At 46.0% G+C, this 22,553-nt stretch overlaps 1 protein-coding gene across 1 annotated transcript; it reads left to right on the top strand.

Annotated features, from left to right (window-relative positions):
* The first annotated feature begins 1,758 nt into the window (after positions 1–1,758).
* Positions 1,759–22,503, top strand: LOC101074496 (collectin-12). The gene is made up of 10 exons (XM_011607976.2): positions 1,759–2,016; positions 2,723–2,773; positions 15,855–15,977; positions 18,842–18,928; positions 19,011–20,054; positions 20,247–20,744; positions 21,126–21,262; positions 21,334–21,443; positions 21,599–21,747; positions 21,826–22,503. Exons 1-10 carry the CDS (start codon positions 2,010–2,012, stop codon positions 21,843–21,845), a joined length of 2,226 nt encoding a protein of 741 aa, XP_011606278.1. The 5' UTR covers positions 1,759–2,009; the 3' UTR covers positions 21,846–22,503.
* Positions 22,504–22,553: the final 50 nt, after the last annotated feature.

Raw genomic sequence — 22,553 nt, 5'->3', positions numbered from 1 at the left:
AGTTAGGTAATGGAAATCTATTGGTCATTTTTTTAAGATTGAATTGAGTTTACATAAATAAAGAAACAATACAGGTTAAAGTGGTGAGGCTTTCCTGAAAATGGCTGCAAATAGAGTTAAAAAGCAGCATTTAACATGACAGCATATTTTCCCTGGATGCTGGTCAAATGAATCAAAAGCAACAGATGTTTAAAAACCTTCCGCAGGTTTAAATAAAGCAACGCTTGTGCGTGTGCTTCATAATGTATTCAAGATCTAACAGAAGGTAAGATGAAATGCTAAAAAGCTGCAGACTTCCCTTTATAGTTCATCATCCATCATAAATGTCAGCACCGGGAGGGGGGGGGGCAAGAAAAATGTATTTCACTTCCTGTCTTTCTGCTCTCCATCAGCAGCACAGCAGCTAATCCGAGCTCTTATCACGACGTCTAAACACGGCCGCTGCGTGGAATGCCTGAGCCCCACGCTGAAGGCCTTGACCCAGTAAAGCAGGTCCTGGCATCAGAGGGAGGACCAGCAGGAGCGGGGCCCAACCCTCAGCTGTTTCCTATCAGCTCGCCCTAATACCTGCCTGCTGCTCCAGTTCCAGCTGACGGCGAAACAACAGTCCGCAAGGTTTTAAGAAAACAACTAATTAGTCACTTTATCATCTCAGGCTGTTCTGGAGACGTGCGTGGGGCTCTGGGCCTGTCAGACGGAGAAAGAAGAGACCCAGGCTGGAGTTTGATGTTCCTCTTATCTCCAAATTGATTGGTTTGTACTGAGAGAGTGAAAAAGTAGCCCACTGATACTAGAGCCTGATCCAGATGTGCTCCCTTTGATCAGTGATCCGCATCAGCGGGATGATCTGCTGATCAAAGCACTTGGAGGAGGTAAAAGAGGAAATGTCCTGACGGGTCAGCTCAACACCAAGATTGATTTGATCAGTTGGAATCAAGTTAAAGCGGGTCGATTTGATTAATCAACAAATTAAAGCTCATCAGTTCAAATTAGTGGAAAAAACTTTTTGTGCAATTCATTTAAAAAACTGCGTCCAAAATATTCGTAAGAATTAGCAAGAATACCTGCGTGTTTCCTGTTTTACTTACTTTTCTACAGAAGAGATTTTTTATCAAACCAGTACTTTGAATTTATGCTGGTTTTTGATGCGATTTTTTTGTTTTTGTGCAGGAAAAAAAGGTCTAAATTCTGACAAAATTGTCCACAAATGAACACGCTTTATGTGACACCCCGGTGGAATATTGCCAAAGGAAATGAGATGCTAAGATACAAAACAGTTCAAGTGTGCGGATGTCGCTTCTCTTTCTAAAGTTATTTCAATGTCCCAGTTTTCCACCGTGGACCTGATCACCATCTCTACTGGCAGCCTCTCAGCTTAATTGCTGCGCGACCTCCCGGTGTCGGTGGCGGTGAAAGGGGGCCCCTGTAGTGATGGTTAAAAGTTACTGGAACCAGAAGACGCTGGTGTTGATAGTTTCACAGCTGGAGAAGAGATGAAACCGGAAACAGGGCACAGAACTCTTCAAAATATATGATTTGTACTGGAGTCATTTATTATCTGAAACTATAGGTTTCCTGTAGGATACAGCTAGGAAGATTTGAAAAACTAAATGAAATCCAAAAAGACTGCGTAAAGAAAGAAAGATGTTTTGTCTGGTTTTACAGTCGACTCGGCCGCTGTTTTATTTTGAAAGTATTACCGGAAGTACATTGCCCCGTTCTGAATAGCTTGACTTCTGTCGCGTCTCCAGTTCGTCCTCCAGCTGCTAAACTTGCCATCATTCCCTCAGAAACTCCTCTGATGCGAGGCACGCTGGAGCACGATGGGGTTTTTGTTCTTTTGATTTTAATCCAACACCACAGCATGAAGAGGCATTTTTAATCCGGACACTTCTGCACAGGGCGCGCACGCGGACCACGTTTACCACACTTTTGCTGGATGTTGAGATGCGCTCAAAGTGACAGCGGTCCTCATCTCTTCTACAGTCCCCAACGAGTCATTTAACGCCATGAGAGGTAAATTTAGACGCAACTTTAATCTACACTCTTTATGATGCTCAGGGCAGATTTGCTGTGCAGTAATGTCGCATCGCGCAGATGTCTAGAAAGTCCTGAATGTTTGCAACACACCACAGACGACGCTCTGCTGCCTGTAACCTGATGTCTTCAGATGAGATCACACAGTTTCGGGAATCAAGCTGCTCATGACACCAATAACAAACGTCACTTAGAAAAGAACGATTACATTGTTTTTCCACTAAAGTTGTATGAATATTTTGCAAAAGCATCCATATGGGGCGCAACAAAGGTAGCACAATGGGCCTCCTCATTCACAGATAGGTAGATCAACATCTTGTCCCCCCACACCAGCACCAAGAGTGGCCCACACTCAGCTCATCCCTTCCTGCCCCCCCCCCAAGGTTCCATCTGGTTATCATTAGCAGGGACATTCTGAGCTCTCCTCCAGTCATCAGTGTTGTGCAGCAGAGCGTAATTAGAGTCAACTGTCAACAACCTAGAGAAACCACAGCTAGTGCCTTTATGGTTCCCTGGATGTCCTAACACACACAGACGGGCGCGCACGGACACACACGTGCACACACAGCCACCTAATGTCCTCAGGTGCTTGAGATCACACACTGAGATCACACATTGAATTCAGCTGCATAAATTCACGACGTTCCTGAGCGAGTCTGATGTGTTTCTCTCTTGTGTCGCGCAGACGACTTTGCAGACGAGGAGGAAGTACAGTCTTTTGGATACAAGCGCTTCGGTGAGTGAATCCTGTGCTACTCTTGAGGGAAAAGCGGAGCTCTGATCATAAACCTTTTATAGCCCCCCCTCAAAAAAAAAAAAAAAAAAAGTTGTGAGGGGAAGCTGCAGAGTGTGTGGCCTCAACTCTGTTTCAACCTCTAAACTTCTACCTGAATTACCTCAAACTGTTGTGGGAAATGACTCAAGCTGCCCCCCCCCCCATCACACACACACACACACACACAGGCTGAGTTTGGTCTTCAAGTGTCCTGAGTTTTGGCTCGGTCACCAGAGGGTTTCGGTGGTAACGTAAACGCGGCCGACAGCCTGTGAGGTCCAGCTCACCGCAGACCTGACAGAGCTCACGGATCCAGATTCTGTAGGAGCCCCTCTTCTCTGTGTCCCCCTGAAATAAAACAAACAAGGTGACCGGTAGGAACAATAGACGGGGGGGGGGCTCGGCATCTCTTTTGTGGTGACAGAAGCAGACGTGACCTGCATATGCAGCTCAGCCGAATTATGGATGCCTTCCCAGTGTAGCTGGCTGGAAGGAGCAGGGACGTGGGAAAAAGAAACCAGTTTAGTCATATTTTAAGCAGGAAGTGATCTGAATAAAGACAACCGAAGTCCTTAGCAAAGGTCAACTCTGAAGTCTTGCATGGGGGGGGGAAGGGGTCCATAAATATGGTTTTACGAAGCGTCATGTTTTCCATCAGGAGCCGACCGATTATGTCATACGTGAATTCTGGCACGTTGTTATGCGTCTCCATGGAGACGTCCAAAAGCTGGGTGTTGCTGCAGCGTGATTCATTCTCCCGCTGTCGTGGTGGAGAGTGCACGCGAGGCTGCAGCCTCTCCAGCATCAACCCCCCCACCCCCGGGTGGTTGTCCTGTTTATCTATCTCTTGCGCGTGGCTTCGATTAGGGGGCTCGAGGGACGGGGGGAGGGGGTGGGGGTGCGGGTGCATCCGCGTTGCTTTTAACTTTATTTGAATGAACTCTTGACGCTCACAAGAGAGAGCTGCTGAACTCTGGAGCCGAGCGCTGGGACGCAGCAGCTGCTTGGAGGGGCCGCCTCCGCCGGCTCCAGAGGGTTTGTTGCGCCATCGGAGCAGAATCCACGCTTCATTCTTCCACCGTTATCAACGTCATATCAGTGCCGGAGGGGGAATACAAGCGGTTATTTCCTCCTTACGCAATCTGCTTGAATTCGCCGAAGTGTCCGGCGGCCGACGGCTGCGACTCCTCAAACGTAGGGTCAAAGAGAGGAATCTTGCTGGTTGTAAACCCTCTACAGTGAGAAGAACCAGCAGATACAAACAGGACCGTCTTCTCATTAGCCCGCTTACGTGCACGTTCCACAAACTTTATGCCGTAAAGAACTCCAGAAGAAGCAGATTTCCAGGTGATGTTTGCGTCAGCTTCGGAGGTAAGTGCACATGTGCTGACTCAGCGTCTGCTGGCCTTAAAGAAAACTCCAACTGAACCCCTCAAACCGAGGCCCAGCCATCAACGGGCCCTTTGAAGTTCGTGAGCGGCGAAAATGCCCCCACAAAGCAAAAAACACAAATGCTTTTTGTCTCGGCGAAGCGCGCTGTTTTAGCCTCCTAATCTCACGCGCACGTCATCAAGATGGCATGTATACAACCCAAATATACACATATTTTCCACGCTTTTATATACAAGTGGAAATTTACAAGACACAGTCCCCAGCGCACACACCAGTACAACCACTGTGTAAATTCATGTGGTAATACCATCTCTCGTCCTGCCAAAGATGAAGCTGGGCTGGAATTGCTTCCACAGTCACCCAGGTTTCAACATATTTATTTTTCAGTGGGAGGCTGACACGAGCAGGTCATCCGAATAAAACAGAACGCTACCTGAGCTCTGGCTGAACTCCCCCTCAGCCTTTAGAGCCGCTAAACTCGTTGATCACAGGCCAGACTCACACCACCGATCTCACCAGAAAGACAGTTTTTTGGATGCCGTTCATTTCTGTTTCACCTTTGTTTCCAGCCTGCATTCCACACTTTTGTTGAGCAGAATCACCCAAAAAACGGGACCTGGAAAATCTTAAATGGACGAGGGTGCCCGGTTATTTGCGCATGACTCCCGCAAACCTGTCTTGCCCATGTTTTCCCATTTTCCATAACATGTACGCATCAAAAACAGATGTTAAAGACGAGGGGAGACCATCATGTCAAGGTTCTCAAGAATTGGGTACCCATCAGGGAATACTGGTGGGTTGAATTCACACGGCAGGTCCTCCGGGCTTCCACTGCGGCATCGGCGTTGTGGGCGGGGCTCTGTCTCCCGCTCGTCGCACACATATGTTGGTTTATAGTGGCCGGGCTCAGAGGGTTTGCGGCCAGCGTGGAGCCCAGAGCGCATTAATTTATTTCCTGCACTTGTTTCTCCAGCAAGGCCCGGAACATTCCTGGAACAGAGCTGGGTGTTGGGGACGCCGATGGCTGGAACCAGCTGTGTCAGCACAGCCGTGGTTGGTTTTGATCCGTCGGGTCTCTCTGGCAGCACCCCCACACCCTCAGCTGTGGCCATAATCACACCTCGCCCACCACCTCATCAATCCTGGTTAACCTGGATTTAGGCATGTTAGCGTTACCAGCCAGCTTTTTAGATGCATTTAATACTCGCAGTCATGTGATATCTCGCGGCGCGGATCAGAACGTCTGGTGAGGGCTTTTTATCCACTTTGCTGTGGTTTCTGGGCCTCCTTACAGCGTTCAAGCTTTTCCAAAATCTGTCCTCTTTATTAAAATTGCGTGGAAGGTTTCGAGCATACTTGTGTGAAGGGTACAAAGCGTTCTGGACGCTCTGCCATACGGCTGTCAGGAGTCTCTCTCTGGCTCCTAGTTTGTCTGCCTGTGAGGACATGTTAAGTTTGTTTTTCTTTTTTTGCTGTGGTCAGATAATTTGAAGAAACATCCGTTGCTGAGACGAATTTGTGGCACGAAAGGTCAAGCGGCGATTGGCGCGCTCATTCATTATTACTTTTATGCATTTTAGCTCAATTTCCTGCAACTTTTGGCCAGTGATTGTTGCAGAGTTTCCACAAACCTTGATTGTGCATCCCCAGAAATATAAAAGTTGAAATAAAGTGCGATCCATGAATCTCGGGTTAGATTCTGTCCCAATTTTTTTTCCCCCTTCCTGACCAAGGACGGCAAACGCCCGTTGATTTTATGTCTTTTTGGTCTTGTGAGATTTTCCTGTGGTCTGATTTGTGTTAAGAGTGAATTTTTCTTGTTGATCGGCTCCGAAAATGGTCAGGGCCGACCATATTTAACAAAAAACTCCGTGTGTGGAAAGCCAACAAATCCAGAGCCAGGACTCTGTGAATTGTACAGAATTGAATTGAATGGAATGTAGCCAATCAAGAAGCGAGCAGGCAGCTCTCCAGTTTTTTATTTTATTTCAGAAACACTCCCAAGACCTCCATCATCACTATTTCTTGCCCTCTTCTATGTTGCATGTTGTGTTCTTCGGTTGTTGCCTTTGTCTTCTTTGTCTTCTTTTTTGTTGGATCACGTGAGATTTCCGATACCTGACTTTTTAGCTTCATGCATAGGGGGGTCTCTAACAGATCAAAAAAATCTCTTTAGATTTAGAAAATCCTTGTCCCTGATAGAAAATCCCAAAAAGCAGAGGCCTCCACTGTAACGAGCGGTGAGCGGGGACGTCTGTGCGTGCAGCCGGTCAAACACCTGCTGGGGAGAGCCGATCGAGATGGTAGAAAAGCTTATTGAAGTCACCTGCTGAGGCAGCGCAGACCCCCAATAAACCGCAGGACTCGCTTTTGTAGCTTTTTAAAAGCCTGCATGGTAAAACAATGAGGGGACCAGAATAAATATCCAGTGTCTCCCCCATGTGCAGTTCGATTGCTCAGAAGGAAAGGCTGATTTGGAGCTCATTTGCAGGACGTACGCAGTGGCCGTCTTATTTTTCTAGCAGCCGGGTTACACCTGTTCCTGATTACTCCTGATCTGCTGATGGGCACCTGTTGCTTGTTGCTCAATTATGCTCAGTCAGCATAATCAGAACCAGCTCTGCCTCATTCTGGTTCAAAGGGTCAAAGCCAAGCATAGCTTTAAGCTGCGTAGTGTTTATTTTTAGGCCTTTTTTCATTTATTCTGAGGTCTTTGTACAAATCAGCTCAAAATTTTGACTCTCCTAAAAACAATGGTATGATTTAAAAGAGGCTGATATCATCCAGGGGTTGATAGGAGCTGCCTCGGGTCAGGATTAAATGCGATGTATTCACCCAGTGAAGCGAAGCCTGTAAACACTGGGATGATGTACCGGCTGGGGTTGAGGGGGTTTCTCTTATCTGGGTTCTTGGAGCATATCACACCTCTGAGCAGGGTTGGAGGAGAGATAAGAAGACGCTGGATTAATTAAGAGGGGAAAGGGGCAAAAGGGTATTAAATCCCAGGAGGTGAGAAGGAGGGGTTCCAGCTGGAGCTATTTATACAGACACCTTTTTATAAGAGCAATTTGACTCTGACTCCATCACTCTCAGAGATTTAGACACTATCTTATCTCTGTTATAATTTACTCCAAACTTATAGAACGGAGCGTGTGAAGAAAAGCAGCTGAGTGGACTGATGGCAGCAATCACAGAGGAATTTACTCAACTTTTTTTTTTTCCTTTGGTCTTTGGGTTTACAAAAGTACAGTTGAGGACCAGCCATTGATGTGCATAATGTCCTAAAGGAAGCAAAGAGGACAGAAAATCCCACAGAGCTGGACCAAACTGTTGCTCGTGGACGCTAAAGCTCCTCTGGCGAGTAAAGATCAATAGATTGACAGGTTGAGTAAATAATCTAAACACTCCTTTCAACACTGGGAAGCAGTTTTGGATTTTAAAAAGATGACAACACAATAGATGGTTTTGGAAGTCTCCTCTCCCCCCTCATCTCTCTGTGCTCCGCTTGTCTTCATTAGACTGAATAAAACAGCAGTAACCTGACTCCAGGCGCTTGATGCAAAGAGCAGACAGTGGATCTGTGATGTTTCTGCCAGGACAACACATGTGCAGGTAGTTAGACCCCATTTCCAGTCCTGTCTGTGATCATCCTCCCATGGTCCCGACTCACCTTTAAGCGCAGGAAAAAGCTGCATTGTCCCCCCCCCCCCCAGTAATAACTCCTCAGGTGTCCTTGATGTGACCCACATGAAGATGTCAGGGGAGAGTTTGTGGAGTTTGCCAAGGCCTAAAAAAGGGGGTCAGACTCGTGCATGAAAGGCGCTTCCATACCTGCATTCCTTTAACGCCTCTCGTAAAAAGGGTTCTACCTGTCTTTTTGTTCTGGAGGGAACCCAATCGTGCGTTCGTCCGACATTTGCGCCCCCCAACTCACCTGTTTTTGTGTAACACTCGACTTTATGCGTCGCAACTCATATGCAAAAAGTTGTAAGCGTTTTGCGCCCAACACCTCCAGCAACAGAACACACAGGCACACTTTAACAACGAAACAGGGATCTTTTTCTTTTAGTATGACTAATAAAACCTCCTGTTATTAGCAGTCCAAGATGTTAATGAGAGGGTGGAAAACGAGCGCAGCCGGTGCCAAGAACAACCTTCAGCTTCCTGGTTTTGCAGAGGGGAGCAGGAACGGAGAGCAACAGCTTCAGAGCTGTCAGAAGGATAATGACTATCACATTTTTCCATGTGTGGCCGAGACAGCCGACAGAAGGAATTCACTAAAATTCTGATTCCGGCACCTCTCGTGGAGCTGTACGCAGTGGTTGTCATGCAAGCATATGGCTCGACGATGGGATGAATCTGACCGTGCTGATGCACAATAGTGTAGACAACTCTCAGATCAACCATCAATAGTGTAGACAACTCTCAGATCAACCATCAATAGTGTAGCCAACTCTCAGATTAACCATCAATAGTGTAGACAAGTCTCAGATTAACCATCAATAGTGTAGACAACTCTCAGATTAACCATCAATAGTGTAGACAACTCTCAGATTAACCATCCGCTAAAAGCAGTCGACCCTTTTGGTCATGTTGGAGATTTTGTTGCGACTGTGAGTCGGTGTTAATGGAGTTGAGGCAACACTTCTTAATCACCCGAAACAAACACAGTAGGGCAGTCAAGCCACCGTCTGCTCCTAATTATTGTTTTACCCAGATGTTGGACAGCCCCATCTGAACCATGTGCTGCGCTATCTTGTTTGGAGCACATCTGCCGTTAAGCTACACATCACACTCCCGCGCCTAACATGGTGGGCTTGCACTCCTCGAACGGTGCATTCCACATCCCCGCTGATCTAGGATTTAGAGCCGTGAGTAACGTGGGGTTCAGTGTGAGTGGGCAACCAGTCTGAGTTGAGTTTTCATCTGATAACAGTCTCATTTGTAAGCAAAAGCAACACAGAAAAAACAGTTTTGAACTGAACTGAACAGTTTTAAAGTGTTTTTACAGCTGCATGTTTGACATCAATCTTAGTTCTGAGCCCTACTGGACCCAGTCCTACTGACACATTCATATTACCATTTAACAGCCCTCCAAGTTCTCAAAGCTACCATCAAATCAGATTCTTATTGCCAGAAATCCTAAAAGCACACTGGCTCGATCCCTCACGGCCATCCCATTATGCCGGCAAAATCATGGACGGAAAATCAAAGAAATGTTGTTCAAACTTCAAAGAAAGAGTCACGCAAGTGACACAAGAGGTGCTTTCAGGTTCCCTGTTCCTGAAGCGGGCCCAGTGGCGGATGCGATGAGTTTGGCCGATGTGAACGTGGTGCGTCCCAAAAGTCTCCCTAAACTCTGCCCGGCTCTTTAAAGGCTTCCTGGTTTTATGTGGCAGAACCCCAGCAGGAAAGGAACTGTTCTCCAGTGCATTTACATTTCAGACGCTTAAAATTCATGTCAGCTGGATATTTTTAGACAATTTGAACTCCCGCTGCAGTACCGTCCTTTCATCTGACTCCATTCCAGTGGAACTGACGGAAAGAGGTGTAATGTAAAGTCTTTCTGGTTTTCCTTTGATGCGCTTGCTCTGTCAGCACCGGTGGTCTCTGTTGTGCTTCTCCCTGTTTTCGACTGGTGTCTGACTGGTAGCAGGAGACCTGACCTCTGCACATTGGACATCAATCAGATTAAGTTTCAGGGAGTGAAACTCACATCTCCGGTCGAGCTTTTATTTTTCTGAACTACATGTTTCTGTTGTTTCTTGAGTCACGGTTGTGGTGGATGAATGAAGAGGAGCGTGCTCTGGCGGCTGTTGTTCTTCAGATGAAGCGTTCCTTGTCTTTTTATGCTGCTTTCCTTCCTTTTTGCTCTGTTCTTTTTGGCTAAAGTATCCCGGTGTTGTATATCCTTCAAAGTTGAGCGTAGGAAACCTCTCAATTTCTAAATGCTAATGTGATGGTCATTAACAAAAAGGCCACACGCACACACAGACAACAAAAAACCAAACATGCATTTGCGAGTGAGCTGAGTTGTTTTTCTTTGTAACTAAAACCTCGAGGCACGTCGTGGGCCCCAAGTCTCTCCGCTGAGTAAGTCCATTCCCACTCATTTGTTGATGCAGTTTTCTGGAAAGACGACCTGTTTGTGTAACTACGGCGAGCGCTTCGCCTGTGCAGGGACGGGCTGAGGCCTCTCGGCTCCTGGGAGGGGGGCTGCGGACACTGCTGAGGAGTGCGATCCAGCCTGACCACTGCTCATCTGACAACAATTTTGGTGTGTTTGTTTCTCTACCTGCGGTATCAGTCGGTGAAACATCATGAAGGTGGGATCAAGAATGGGTTGGAGACCCAACCAAACTCACAGGCCTCTGAAGGAAATGATTAAAGAGAGTCTTTTAGCCATTTCTGGCAGCACCAGCAGATGCAGTTACAAACTAGCTGAAGCCGCTGAATGTTCCGCTACATTTAGGAACTGAAATATTTTCCTCTGACGACCCAAAAATGCCACTAATGTTTAATGATTCATGGATGCTGTGATGCCTCTTAATGACTACATGCGTAAATAAACTTTTGACACATTAAAAAAAAAAAAACTTTACAAGGTGATAACCCTTTTCAGCTGTCTCATTGTGGCTAAACCAAATCCGTTAATGCAACTGTAAACACATCCAGCATCTGTTCAGCAGCAGCATTAAAGAGGCGTTGAGCTACTTGCAAGAAGTGTTTCAGTAAATAATTGGTGTATTAATTAAATTCAACATTTATTTTCTCTGAAATCATCAGTTTGAATCTCTCCTTCCCTGCCTCTATTGAATATTAGCATCACAGTTATCCTCTTAAGGAAGTGTAAGGTTTTCATCACGCGCTAAAAACACATGGAGCTAAATCAGGCCACACATGGAGCCGAGCTGGTATCAGTTACTTGTGGGGCCCCAGAGACGTCCAGTGAACCCGTAGCCCTATTTCCGCACTTCCTCTGATTGCGTCACATAGGCAGGTACAGCCCCGAAGAGAGCGCCGCTGGCGTGCTGAAGGAGCGTGTCCAAGCAGTAAAACAGCCGGTTATGAGGGTTAAACAGAGCCAGGACCTCCACTGTGACGGAACGTCATACTTAGGCTGTGGATCCCACTCCACCAGTTTCAGACCCTCCATCTAGGAGTACTTCAATAATCTGTGACCGATTGGATTTAAGGTGTGTAAAGGATCATAAAAGGGACTTTTTTTAAGAAATCCAACTGGTTTTGACCCATAACTGTTCACAGTAACGTATTAAACAGACCAGGCAAAGGATATTGAGCTTTTCATAAAAAATGTTTTTAATAATGTTCAAACTGTTCTGGGTGGAGACTCAAGAGTACAGAACACACACACGCATGAAAACACACACACACACACATTGAGAATCCAATCCATGACTCACTCATTGAACCATCATCTCCCTCCTCACTGTAAAACATCTTGGCTCCGTCGAACTTTTGAGGGATTTTCTAAAACACTTAATTTCTAAGTAACAAAGGCCAGGCGCGTGAAGGATAATCGCAACGACTGGAAACAATCAATAAAACATCTTTCACGGCCGACAGTGATCGAGGAGGTAACCATATGACGTCTTTGTAATGCAGCTGCAGCAGCCTGGCACCATTTTTCATTGTGTGGAGAAAACACACACACACACACACACACACACACACTGGGGGTGAGTGCTGGACCGGTTTCTGTCACTTTCCCTTAAATTCATTAAAACCCATAAGCTATGGGGAGCTGGAAGCCGACACACATGTTCCCTCTGGAGCCTGCCAGCTTTTAAAGACAGTCTTAACCTGTAACTATAACACCTGTGAAGAAACTGCTGTTATTTACGCTATTATTTTCCTGTCGGACACACTGCAGTCCATCAGTTGGGCAACAGAAAATTGCCACAACCGGGCAAGAATAATTAGTTACGGCCAGCTATCCAGACGCTCACCCATTTGGCAATGCTGCATTTGCTTCGTTGGATCGGTGGCCAAGCCAGATCGGGTTTTATTGTGAAAAAGCATAACGTACAGAAGAGAACTCCAGCGCCACAGAGCTGGTTTGGTTTAAAGCAAATTTGACATAGAAAAATATTTACAGTGTCAGGTGATACACTATATGTTCCACAGAGAGCCAGTAAAACGTAAACGCAATCAGTCATGGACTTTTTATAGCATAATTGAAACCAAACGAATCAGATATTTAAAGATATTTGGGCATTACAGGAACACATTTACAGCACTGCGCCACCAGGTGGTCGTTGATGTTTTGGTTCAAGCTTTTATGGAGCTCCTATTGTCCATCTTTGGGTGTTAATTTTCCATCCAAGTATTAATCTCTTCTCAAATCCAGGTGTTCCCATAAATTTGAGGACTCATTAGAAGCCAAATCTTTTTATGACAGGCATAGTTTAGGCTGTTGCTGCTTCATATTGTTGAATACAGAACATTTATTTGCATTTTCCCAACTGGAGTCCAGGCTCCTTGTCTTTGGTGCCAGGTATAATTTGCTGTTTGCCCCCTCGGAGGAATTTCAAGTTCCTGGAATGATGTGTGCGTTAGAGAAGACCGGCAGAGGTCCAAATCACATGTGTGTGTGACCTCAGCTCACGGCTTTGTGTACTCAGCCGTTACCATAGCATCACTTCTGCTATTTACAGTAAATAAACACTGTCTTTTTAATGAGGGAGCATTGTTGCGGCCTGTCAGGGGCGAATTAATGGCTCTTCCGACATGAAAATGACCATGCGTTGGTAATCCTTTGTTACGGGGACACATGAAGTCACAATGTGTGACCGAAGAACAAAGTGGCTCCACTCACAGCAGGTAAAAAAAGCAAGTGTTGCTTCATGCGCCCCTAAAGTTCTTTGTTTCGGGCAGTTTGTGTGTAGCTCTGAGCAGTAAAGTGTTGCTGACAGCCTGCGGTCTGGGCGGTGGCACCTTGGACAGTGGTTGTTTTTTGCGGTCGTCAGCCATCAGATTCGATTGTGTCTGACTGTGCATGCGAACTGGAAAGATGACAAATCAGTGTCTGTTTCACTGATGAGCAGCCAAATGGAGGGAAAGCGAGTCTTTTTATATTTCAACGCGAACAATGAGGTCACTGGTTTTCCACAGCGTGCGTCTCTTCTTTAGGTTTGAGATCAATTAAGAACGGTGTCACTCAGGGATTGAGTTACCCATGAAGCTAAACATCGCACCGCAAACTCAATTTTTCCCTGTTTCTGCACCTTTGCACGTGTTTCGATGCCTCCACTTTTCCCGTCCTGGTGTTCCGTGATAGTTTGCAGAAATAAACAGGAGGCGGCATCGACTGGCGCGCGTGTCTTTGGGATGTTCGTCCAGTTCCTCTGCTCATCCAGGAAGTGACTTGCTGAGAGGTGAGCAACAAACGGGTCACGAGGAGGTCTTAGAAGTCTGCCGGCGGTGGTCGGAACACCTACAGCTGCTCCGCTTCATGTCTGGGAGGTGTGAAACTGGAATCCCCCCGTGGTGGTTGTGTCTTGTGTTATGTCAGGTGGTCCACATATTTGACAACCAAGTTGCCTAATGCTGAGATGGAAAAGCCTGTTGCTTGTGTAACAGTTTATACGCACACAGTGCAACAGATTAGTAAACACTGTCAGCCTGGTTGAACTGGACCGGCGAGCTGAGTCGGCAGTTCGTTTGATTACTGCGAACTGATGAAGTGGTGCGTTCAGGCCACCGGCCCGTGATGGCTTCTGCAATAAAACAAACACATCAAGAGTTATGAACCAGGCCAGAAGGCAAGTGTCGCATTCCCAGAATGCCGTGCTCCAGTTATACAGAGTTATACATCTTATATTCACTTATAAAACATTTTCCTGACCCTATATGTTTCTTCTTGCGCAAATGATCTGGACACATTTAAAACATTGTGTGTATATTTACAGTGTGTTATTAAATTTACTGTGCATTTTTAATACTTTTTGAACGTTTGGCATTTGTTTTGAAGCTGGCAGACGTGCAGTTTCATCATTCTTCGCCCCACCCCGAAAATAATGAGCTCCCCGCTTTGAAGACTTCTGGAAAGAATCTGCAAACGCTGCAAATGTTTGATATGGTTTATGTAAAAACGTCAGGATTTGAAACAGTTTGATGAAATATGCACTCTTCTGCTGTATATTGTCATTGTTGGGAACACATGTTAAAGATTTATTTATAATGCAGCTTACAGGGGGGAGGGTGGTCCAGAGGTAGTGATGTCAGCCGTGTTGACAGAGTTCAGACTGCAGAAGAAAGTCATCAAAACTCTTTTTTAGGTTTGAAAATTTTAATAATTTTGAAGTTACCATCAAGGCAAATTTCTTTAGAGCTCAATTCCTACGTGGGGGCAGTTTCATGTGGTGTGTTTCTGCCTTTATCAAGACTTTAACCAGATTCCTCATTAGTAGGAGAAGAAAGGGTCATTGTTTATTTCTGCTGGCTTAGTTCCATATGTGAATATACCAAGGGAGGGTGAATGTCGACACCTGGCGTGTTCCTATAGAGGGAATGAAGAGTGAATGTAATGAGGGTCACAAGAAGATGAAGTCATGAAGTGATCTGGTGGATGCTGAAGAGTCTGCTCCTGTGTAAATATGACATATTGCTTCTTCCAAAAGCAGATGTTTATTTAGCCTCTGTGCACATCCAACCCAGAGATGTCTTAAATGTGTGAATGGATGCAAGTGGAGCTTTTCCAGATATCATTTTCAGGATATCCTCTTTAATGTATGTGCAAAAGGGGCTAAATGTGCATTGAAATACTGGCAGAAAAAACACATAATGATGCAAACTGCAATACTTTGGTGAAGTCAGGCACAAACATACCAACATGTGCTCATAAACGCTCACTACAAGACCTACGTATATAGGTAGGCTGTTAGGTTAAAAAGGTGAATATGAGAGAGAACAATGAGGCAATTGGCATTTTCACATGTGTACAAACAAATAGTGTTGCAAAAATGAATATTTCATCCAAATCTGACTGGCATTTGTCTGCGGTTGCCCTATAGGTGGTAGCCATTTCATTGATTGGCTTCCATTTGTTGAAAGACCTGGAGAAATCCTTTCATAATGTGAAGTAACGCACACATCCTGGTCCTTCTACATACACATTCACCCACTTCCTGAATTGAAAATGAAATGCAGCTGTGTTCCCGTCAGCAGTCTGGATCTGGCCGCTCGGCTTTCATGAAAGGAAGATTCCACGACTGCTGCTCCGAGCTTTTCAGTTCCACAATCAGCTGACGGAGATTTACGGCAACTGAAGAGCCTGACAAAAGAGGTGGCATGTGGGAATATGACAGCGCTTCTTTGGGAAGGACTCTTCCCCCACATGAGATTTGTGGATGGAAAAGAAGTTAGGCTAAACCCTGGGAAACAAGCATGTTGCTGAGAGTAAACAAGTTTGTGGGGGGGATTGTTTTTGTGTCCCCTGGCCCTCCGCTACCCGGACCCTAGGGGGAACTGCTTTAATGTCGACTCCAGGGCTGTTTGTCCAGATGTGGGACTCCTGGACATGAAGAGCCCCCAAAGAAACACTGAATTATACCCCATTTCCTCTTTAGACTTTGAAGAATGGCAGTAAAATGGACTGAACAGTGTTTTCTCTCTTTTTCTTACGCAGGGATCCAAGAGGGCACCCAGTGCACTAAATGCAAGAATGAATGGGCACTGAAGACCTCCATAGCTCTGCTCTATGTGCTGTGTTCTCTCCTGACCATTGCTGTTGCTGTGCTCGGATATAAAGGTAAAACAAACCTCATTATGCGAAACAAGTCGCAGCGTGTGGATAATAATTTTTATTTTTTTTAAAAAGCCCTTAAATTTACATTTTTACATCTCATTTTGTTGGTTTGATCGAGTGTGGTAATCTATGGGAATCAAACAGGCCTGTCTTGTTCCGAAGCTATTGTAATTCACCACAAATGGACTATTTATTCCATTAAATGTGGATCCAATAAAAATTGTTCTGGGGTGGGGATTTGGAAAAGTATGTCCCTATCAAGTTTATCCAGTGCAAATGAAATTTGATTTGTGTCCAAGGTGCTGAGGCTAAGGCTGAAAATGTGCCTTTGTGCCTCTCTGACTCCACCCATCAGCTTCCCCCCACTTTATTTTATCAACCCCCGACCCCCCACCCCCCGCCCCGAGCTCGCACCTCTAGTAAGCGTCTTTCATCTTTAGTGTGCCCGAACTTCCTGGTTGCCTCTTTTCATATTTTTCCCAGGTCAGGAAACGGTCTCGCCGTCTTTTGGAGGAATGAACTTTGAATGTTCTTGCCATAATTGTTCTAAAAGCTCCCATGTGTAACTGCCCCCCCGAAATGACATGTTAACATGTGCAGAGTTATCTCTGCCCCTCGTGTACGTTGTAATGTACTTTTTCACACCGTGGACATGGCCGTTCCATGTTGCATGTTTCAGAACAGGCCTAATTCATCCCAGATGAGCCAGCTCGAAGCCAGTCCAGCAGAACCCACTGAAATTGGGTTTTTACTGGCACTGAAGCATTGCTATGTCAAGGGAACCACAGCTGAGGCTAAACACACCCCCGACTCCAGATGGTTAAGTAGTGAGACCCAGATCTATGCACTTAACATGTGTGCCTCCTCCACTGATGACCTACAGACACGAACTCTGCTCAAACTCCGGAATTCGGTGAACTCTTGGGTTCTCCCCTGCAGATTGGGATATTGATTGACGCAACCCGATGAAGTTGACAAAAAAAAATCCCTGGACTCCAGAGGATTTAAACCCTGTTAATTTCCTTCAAAAGGAGTTAAAACAAGTGCATGGGAATGGCAACCACAATAAGGAGGTGATCTCTGAGATTGCAACAGCCAAATAAGGAGTTTACAGCTTAGACTCAACAGTATGTTTTACTATTTCTGGAAAAGGACGCTGGATTTTACAAGACAGCCCAGCCAGTTTTACACCCACCCACACAAGATCTGGAGACAATACATAACAATAATAGTGAATATTTACTAAGAGCTTCTTGGCCAAAACAAGGTTTTCTTTTCTTTTCTGCAGCCCTGTCGCAACTTTTCTGGAAGCGTGTTATGTTTCTCCTTTTTGTTGTAGCGTGATGCAATGAGCCTCTCTGGGAGTGGGTATATTAGCAGCACATGTGGGAAAGGGCCCAAAAAGTGTAGGAGATGCTTGTTTTAGTTTCCAGGCTACATGTGTAAACGTGGGTTAAGAAACAATAAGCATAGGAGCCGCTTAGTTCTGCATCATTTGTCTTTTGCACTGAATTGAAGGGTCAGTGTGTTGAGAAATGCATTTATACATGTGGAAAAAAAAGTAGTGGCTGATAATAATGATGCCTGAATGAATTTAGGTGGTTTTAAAATGTGTTTATTTGTTGCAATGTTAGGGGTATTTCTGTGGCGTCTAATTGGCTGCAGAAAGGAAACCCAAACTTTGGTTAAAACATTCATTTTCAATTTGTAGACTCCCCAAGATTTCAGCGCCGGTGACTTAGAGTTGAGTCTGAGGGTGTTTTTCCATAACAGCGAGGCCTTCTTGACTTGCAGTCTGGAAACTGGGTTATAATTTCCTTTGGAGTCTTTGATTTAAGACTCACTTGGATCACTGAACTGGATTTTGAGAAGAAATTCACATAGGGTCTGCCGAGATCGTCACTCCAGCCTCTGTGATTCATGTGCAGGCACATCTGTCTTCCAATACTTCAGAAACACACATCATTATCACAGCTTTTCAGCTAAAAATTCAAATATTTATTTGTTATATAACCTTGGAATTACAGTATAATTATGCTACTTGTGACAGTAAAGTCCATAAAAGATACCGTGGGAAACAATAACTATAGAGTAGCAGTCGTGACTGAAACCCCGTTGAGTTTCAAACCTGTACAGATTTAGAGGATAACAATCCTACTCCCCTGTGCATATCTGCAACATTTTAACTGTAATACACATGGGAAATGAACCAGATGCTCACTAAAATGCCACAAAATTAAGAGCTCTGTTAGAGTTCATATGTAGAGATATTGATGGCTTTAACTCAGCTCGTTATGTCTCTCTGGTGAGTCGATCCCCTACCTAGCATAACAGCTGGGGTGCAAGTTCCCACCACCCGAAACCCCTCAGGTCAGAGGACGTGTCCCCCGGCTGGCAATGCTGGTGGTAGAAGTGGGACGATTCCCTGGAATCCCAGACACATTCCAGAGGAAATGAATGCCAGTGTCGCCTGTGGGGGTGTGAAGAGTCCCTCCTGCCACAGTGTCTGTCTCCACTTTGATCCGCTTGTTTACTGAAGACCCTCCACTTCACTTCCATTTCCCAGAGGCTCTCATCAGTGTCTCCCGTGCACCTCCACCAGCAGCGTCCCTCGCGGGGAGCCCACGCCGTTCCTTGAATCCTTGAATCACGCTTCTTCCTCCCTCCTCTGCTTGTCCACCTCAAACAAATCTAGCCGGGTGATTACATCAGTCAAACCCACCATTATTGCATCCCTACAAGACATGTAGACGCATCTTATGGAATTCGCTTTTGAATTTAAGCATTCCCTGTGATCCCTTTAGATAGTTGATGTCTGTGTTTGCAGGCAATTCCGGTCTTTCGCTAATCTCCGGTTTCTCTTTCAGTGGTGCAACGAGTTGACACTGTGTCTGAAGGCATTGAAAACTATGGAGGAAAAATAACTGCTGTTGAGACTGATCTGAAAAAGCTGGGTAAGTCTCCCACGCCTGAGTTTGAATTGGCGCGCCTGAGTGTGATGGTGAAAGGTTTATTGCATAAATCTGCCATCTTCAGATGATCAAGCGGGGGAAAAGTCGGAGAACACCACCACAGAGATCCAGGCTTTCAAGAACAACATCTGGACTCTCCAGAGGCAGCTGTCAGCGGTGCAGGAACACATCCACAATGATCAAGTAAAGCTGAGTCAGCTGGAGAACATCGGATCAGACATCCAGAACAACCAGGGCTCCATTCAGGGACGTCTGGACAGCAACACGGCCACCCTGCACACCATAAATGGCACTCTGCAGTCGTACAGCAGCGTCATCGGGGGGCTGCAGGACGACACGATGCGGCTGCAGCGAGAACTGCAGCAGCAGGTGAAACTTCAAGACCAGGCTCTTCTCAGCATCAGCAGCCTCAACTTCACCCAGGCCCAGCAGAGAAGCCTCATCACCGTCCTGCAGCGTTCCGTGGACGACACCAGCCAGGCCATCCAGAGAATGCGCAACGACTTTCAGAGCCTCGAGCAGACGGCCCGACAGACACGCACGGATGCCGCGTGGCTCCGGAGTAAGGTGGAGAACCTGCAGGTTGTGGCCAATAACGTGTCGGCTCTTGCGAAGGCCAACAACGACAGTCTGGAGGAGGTGGGTTCGCAGATCGCTGCCATTGCCGGCGAGATCCAGAACACCAGCAGCCTGGCTGAAGCCCACGACCAGACCCTGAGAGAGGTCTTAGACCAGCAGAGAGACTTCAGCAACCTCACCTCCACTAAATTCGACCGGCTGGAGGGGCGTCTGGATGAGTCGGAGGAGAGCATTGACCGCGTGACCGGCAATATCAGCTTTACCACGCAGCTGCTGGGCTCTATTAACCTGAAGTTAAACGAACTGCGCACTTGCTCCGAGACCGTCGGCCGCCACTCAGACTTCTTACTGAATCTCAATCATAGCATGACAGACGTACGGACAGATGCAGCCGGCCTGAGGACGCAGCAGGAAGAGCTGGCTTCACGTTTGGATAAGGAGGTTACCAACCTCTCTTTTGTCATGGAGGAGATGAAACTGGTGGACACAAAACACTCCCAACTCATCACCAACTTCACAATTTTAAAGGGTGAGACATGAGTTACAATGTTTGTTTACTAACAAGGGTCCTTTTAAGTGTAGCAGATATCAATATTCTGTGAGCAGAAGACAAAGATAAGGAAGGGAAAAACAATAAACTAGCGAATATGACTCCATGCACCAGTATTTTAGCGACCTAGTATTTTGTTAAATATGTCATCATATTTTCTGACTTTTTTAGGTCCTCCTGGGCCCAGAGGGCCAAAGGGGGACAAAGGATCTCAAGGACCACCTGGCCAGCCTGGTCAAAAGGGAGAAAAAGGGGAGAAAGGTGCCTCTGGGATACGAGGGCCACGAGGAGAACAGGGTATTTCGGGTCCACCGGGCCTACCAGGGTTAAAGGGTATGCCAGGTGTACCTGGCAGCCCTGGGACCAAGGGCTCACGGGGATCTGGAGGAAGGGCTGGTCCTCCTGGAACAAAAGGAGAACCAGGTTCTGCTGGTTTACCTGGACGAGATGGACAGCCTGGTCCTCAAGGAGCACAAGGTCCTCAGGGCATCAGAGGGGCAATGGGGCCACCTGGGGAGCAGGGGCCAAGGGGACTGCTAGGACCAGTAGGCCCTCCAGGGCCACCGGGACCACCTGGGTTACCAGGTGTTCCAATACGCGGTCCAGTACCTCCTGTAGGCCCGGTGTCTATGCAAGATGAGGCTGTGAACCCTACACTGTGGGCACCAGGTAAGTACTCTAACAGCACACGGACAGGAAAAAACTAGTTGTTTTGTTCATCTAGAAAATCACATAACTAAATGTACAATCGATTAAAAAGTTCCCAACTAATCCCACTCTGTACAGTAGGGGGCAGTAGAGGAGAGGGTTGTAAAAATGCTTACATTGCATTGTCAGAAAACCAACAGCTCTCGGCTCATTTTTGTTTTTAGCTCGATGTTGTTTTTTAAATTAGCTGCAGCAAAGTGATTTTTGAAATTGTTTTCAGCTGTGCAAAGACAAGTGACTCTGTACTCCATGGTATCAAGCTCGCGCATGACTAGTTCATAATCTAGCAACTTTGACAATATTGTGCATTTGGTTGTATTAAAAGAGATCATTGTTTTACAGGTTGTCCTCTTGAGTGGCTGAATCACAGGGACAAATGCTACTTTTTCTCCAAAGACCTGCACAGCTTTGACGATGCAAAGACAACTTGTGAATTAATGTCTGCATCCTTGTTGATCATCAACGACAAAGAGGAACAGGTGAGCAACTGACAGTTACTGTAATAAGCATGTAATGAAGGGAACTGATGTCTGTCCTTATCCTGGCACAGAAATGGCTGAGGAAGCAAGTCCAAGGGAAAGGTTACTTCTGGATGGGTCTGACTGATAAGGACGAGGAGAATGTTTGGCGCTGGCTAGACGGGACGCAGCCTGCTTTCACGTCAGTAATGAACTGTTATCTGCTGTTCCTGCCCCCCCCCCCCAATAAATAAATGCAAACAACATCACTTGTCTGTAGAGTAATAAGGGTTCACTCAGATTGCAGCATTAGATCCAGACTGTAATGTGGTGTCGCCCGCTGTCGGTTGCCTGCAGAATGTGGAAGCCCGGTCAGCCGGACAACTGGAACCACGGTCAAGACATCAGCGGTGAGGACTGTGCGGGGCTCATCCACGAAGCGCTGTGGAACGATTTCTTCTGTGAAGATCTCATAAGCTACATCTGCCAGAAGGAACTGGAGCAATGTAGGTGAAATGGCTTAATTGTTCTCCGCGTTTCCTGAAAATGAGGCCTTCACTTTTTCCTGCTTTTGTTTCATGCAGCGAGACCTCTGGGTTCATAGCAAAGTCTTGAAGGGGAACTGGCAGGGAGCAGCTACGCGGCCTCTGTGTGGCTCCGGTCTGCCGACACGGCGCATGCGGGGTCGGTACGGGCAGCGGAACAGGACAATTCTTGACTTGAGCCCAGGGCTGCTGCAGCTGATGCGTCTCCGGTGTTGAAGGGAAGCCTTCATCCTCTGGCTGTAGCGCAATCAAAGAAGGACTTCTGGTTTTTACTGAATTATATCTGAAAATATTTTGTTTTTGTTTTGTATTCCATGTGCAACTAAATATCTGAATGTATATTTTATTACACAAGTTTGTAGGAAATGATCAATTCTATGAATCCAGGATATAGAGCACCTTTTTATGCTGAAGTCATCCTAAAATGGTGCAGAATGATGCAAAATGTAGAACCGTTGCTGTAGAGGAAGAGTCGGTGAGTGCTTCCGTCACGTCTTCCTTTAGGAGTAGCAATGAAGAGTACAGAAGATTTCATTCATGTGGAGATTTTATCTTTTGTGTGAGTAATCCAAGTTCTTTTCTGCTTTAATATACATGATTATATGGATCGTATGTGCCTTTTTCTGCACTCAGGTACCGTTTACTGTTACGAGAAATGAAATATTTTAGAATAAGTAATAAAAGAAGCTGAAGGAACCAAATAAACAGAAAAAACTCACAGGTCGGTTGTCGTTTTCTACATTTTCATGCCAACAAAAAAAATTGAG

Source organism: Takifugu rubripes, chromosome 10 (genome assembly GCF_901000725.2).
Source record: "Takifugu rubripes chromosome 10, fTakRub1.2, whole genome shotgun sequence".
NCBI classification, from domain to species: domain Eukaryota; kingdom Metazoa; phylum Chordata; class Actinopteri; order Tetraodontiformes; family Tetraodontidae; genus Takifugu; species Takifugu rubripes.
Note: the sequence above shows the minus strand (reverse complement) of the source record. Positions and strands in the feature narration are given on the sequence as shown.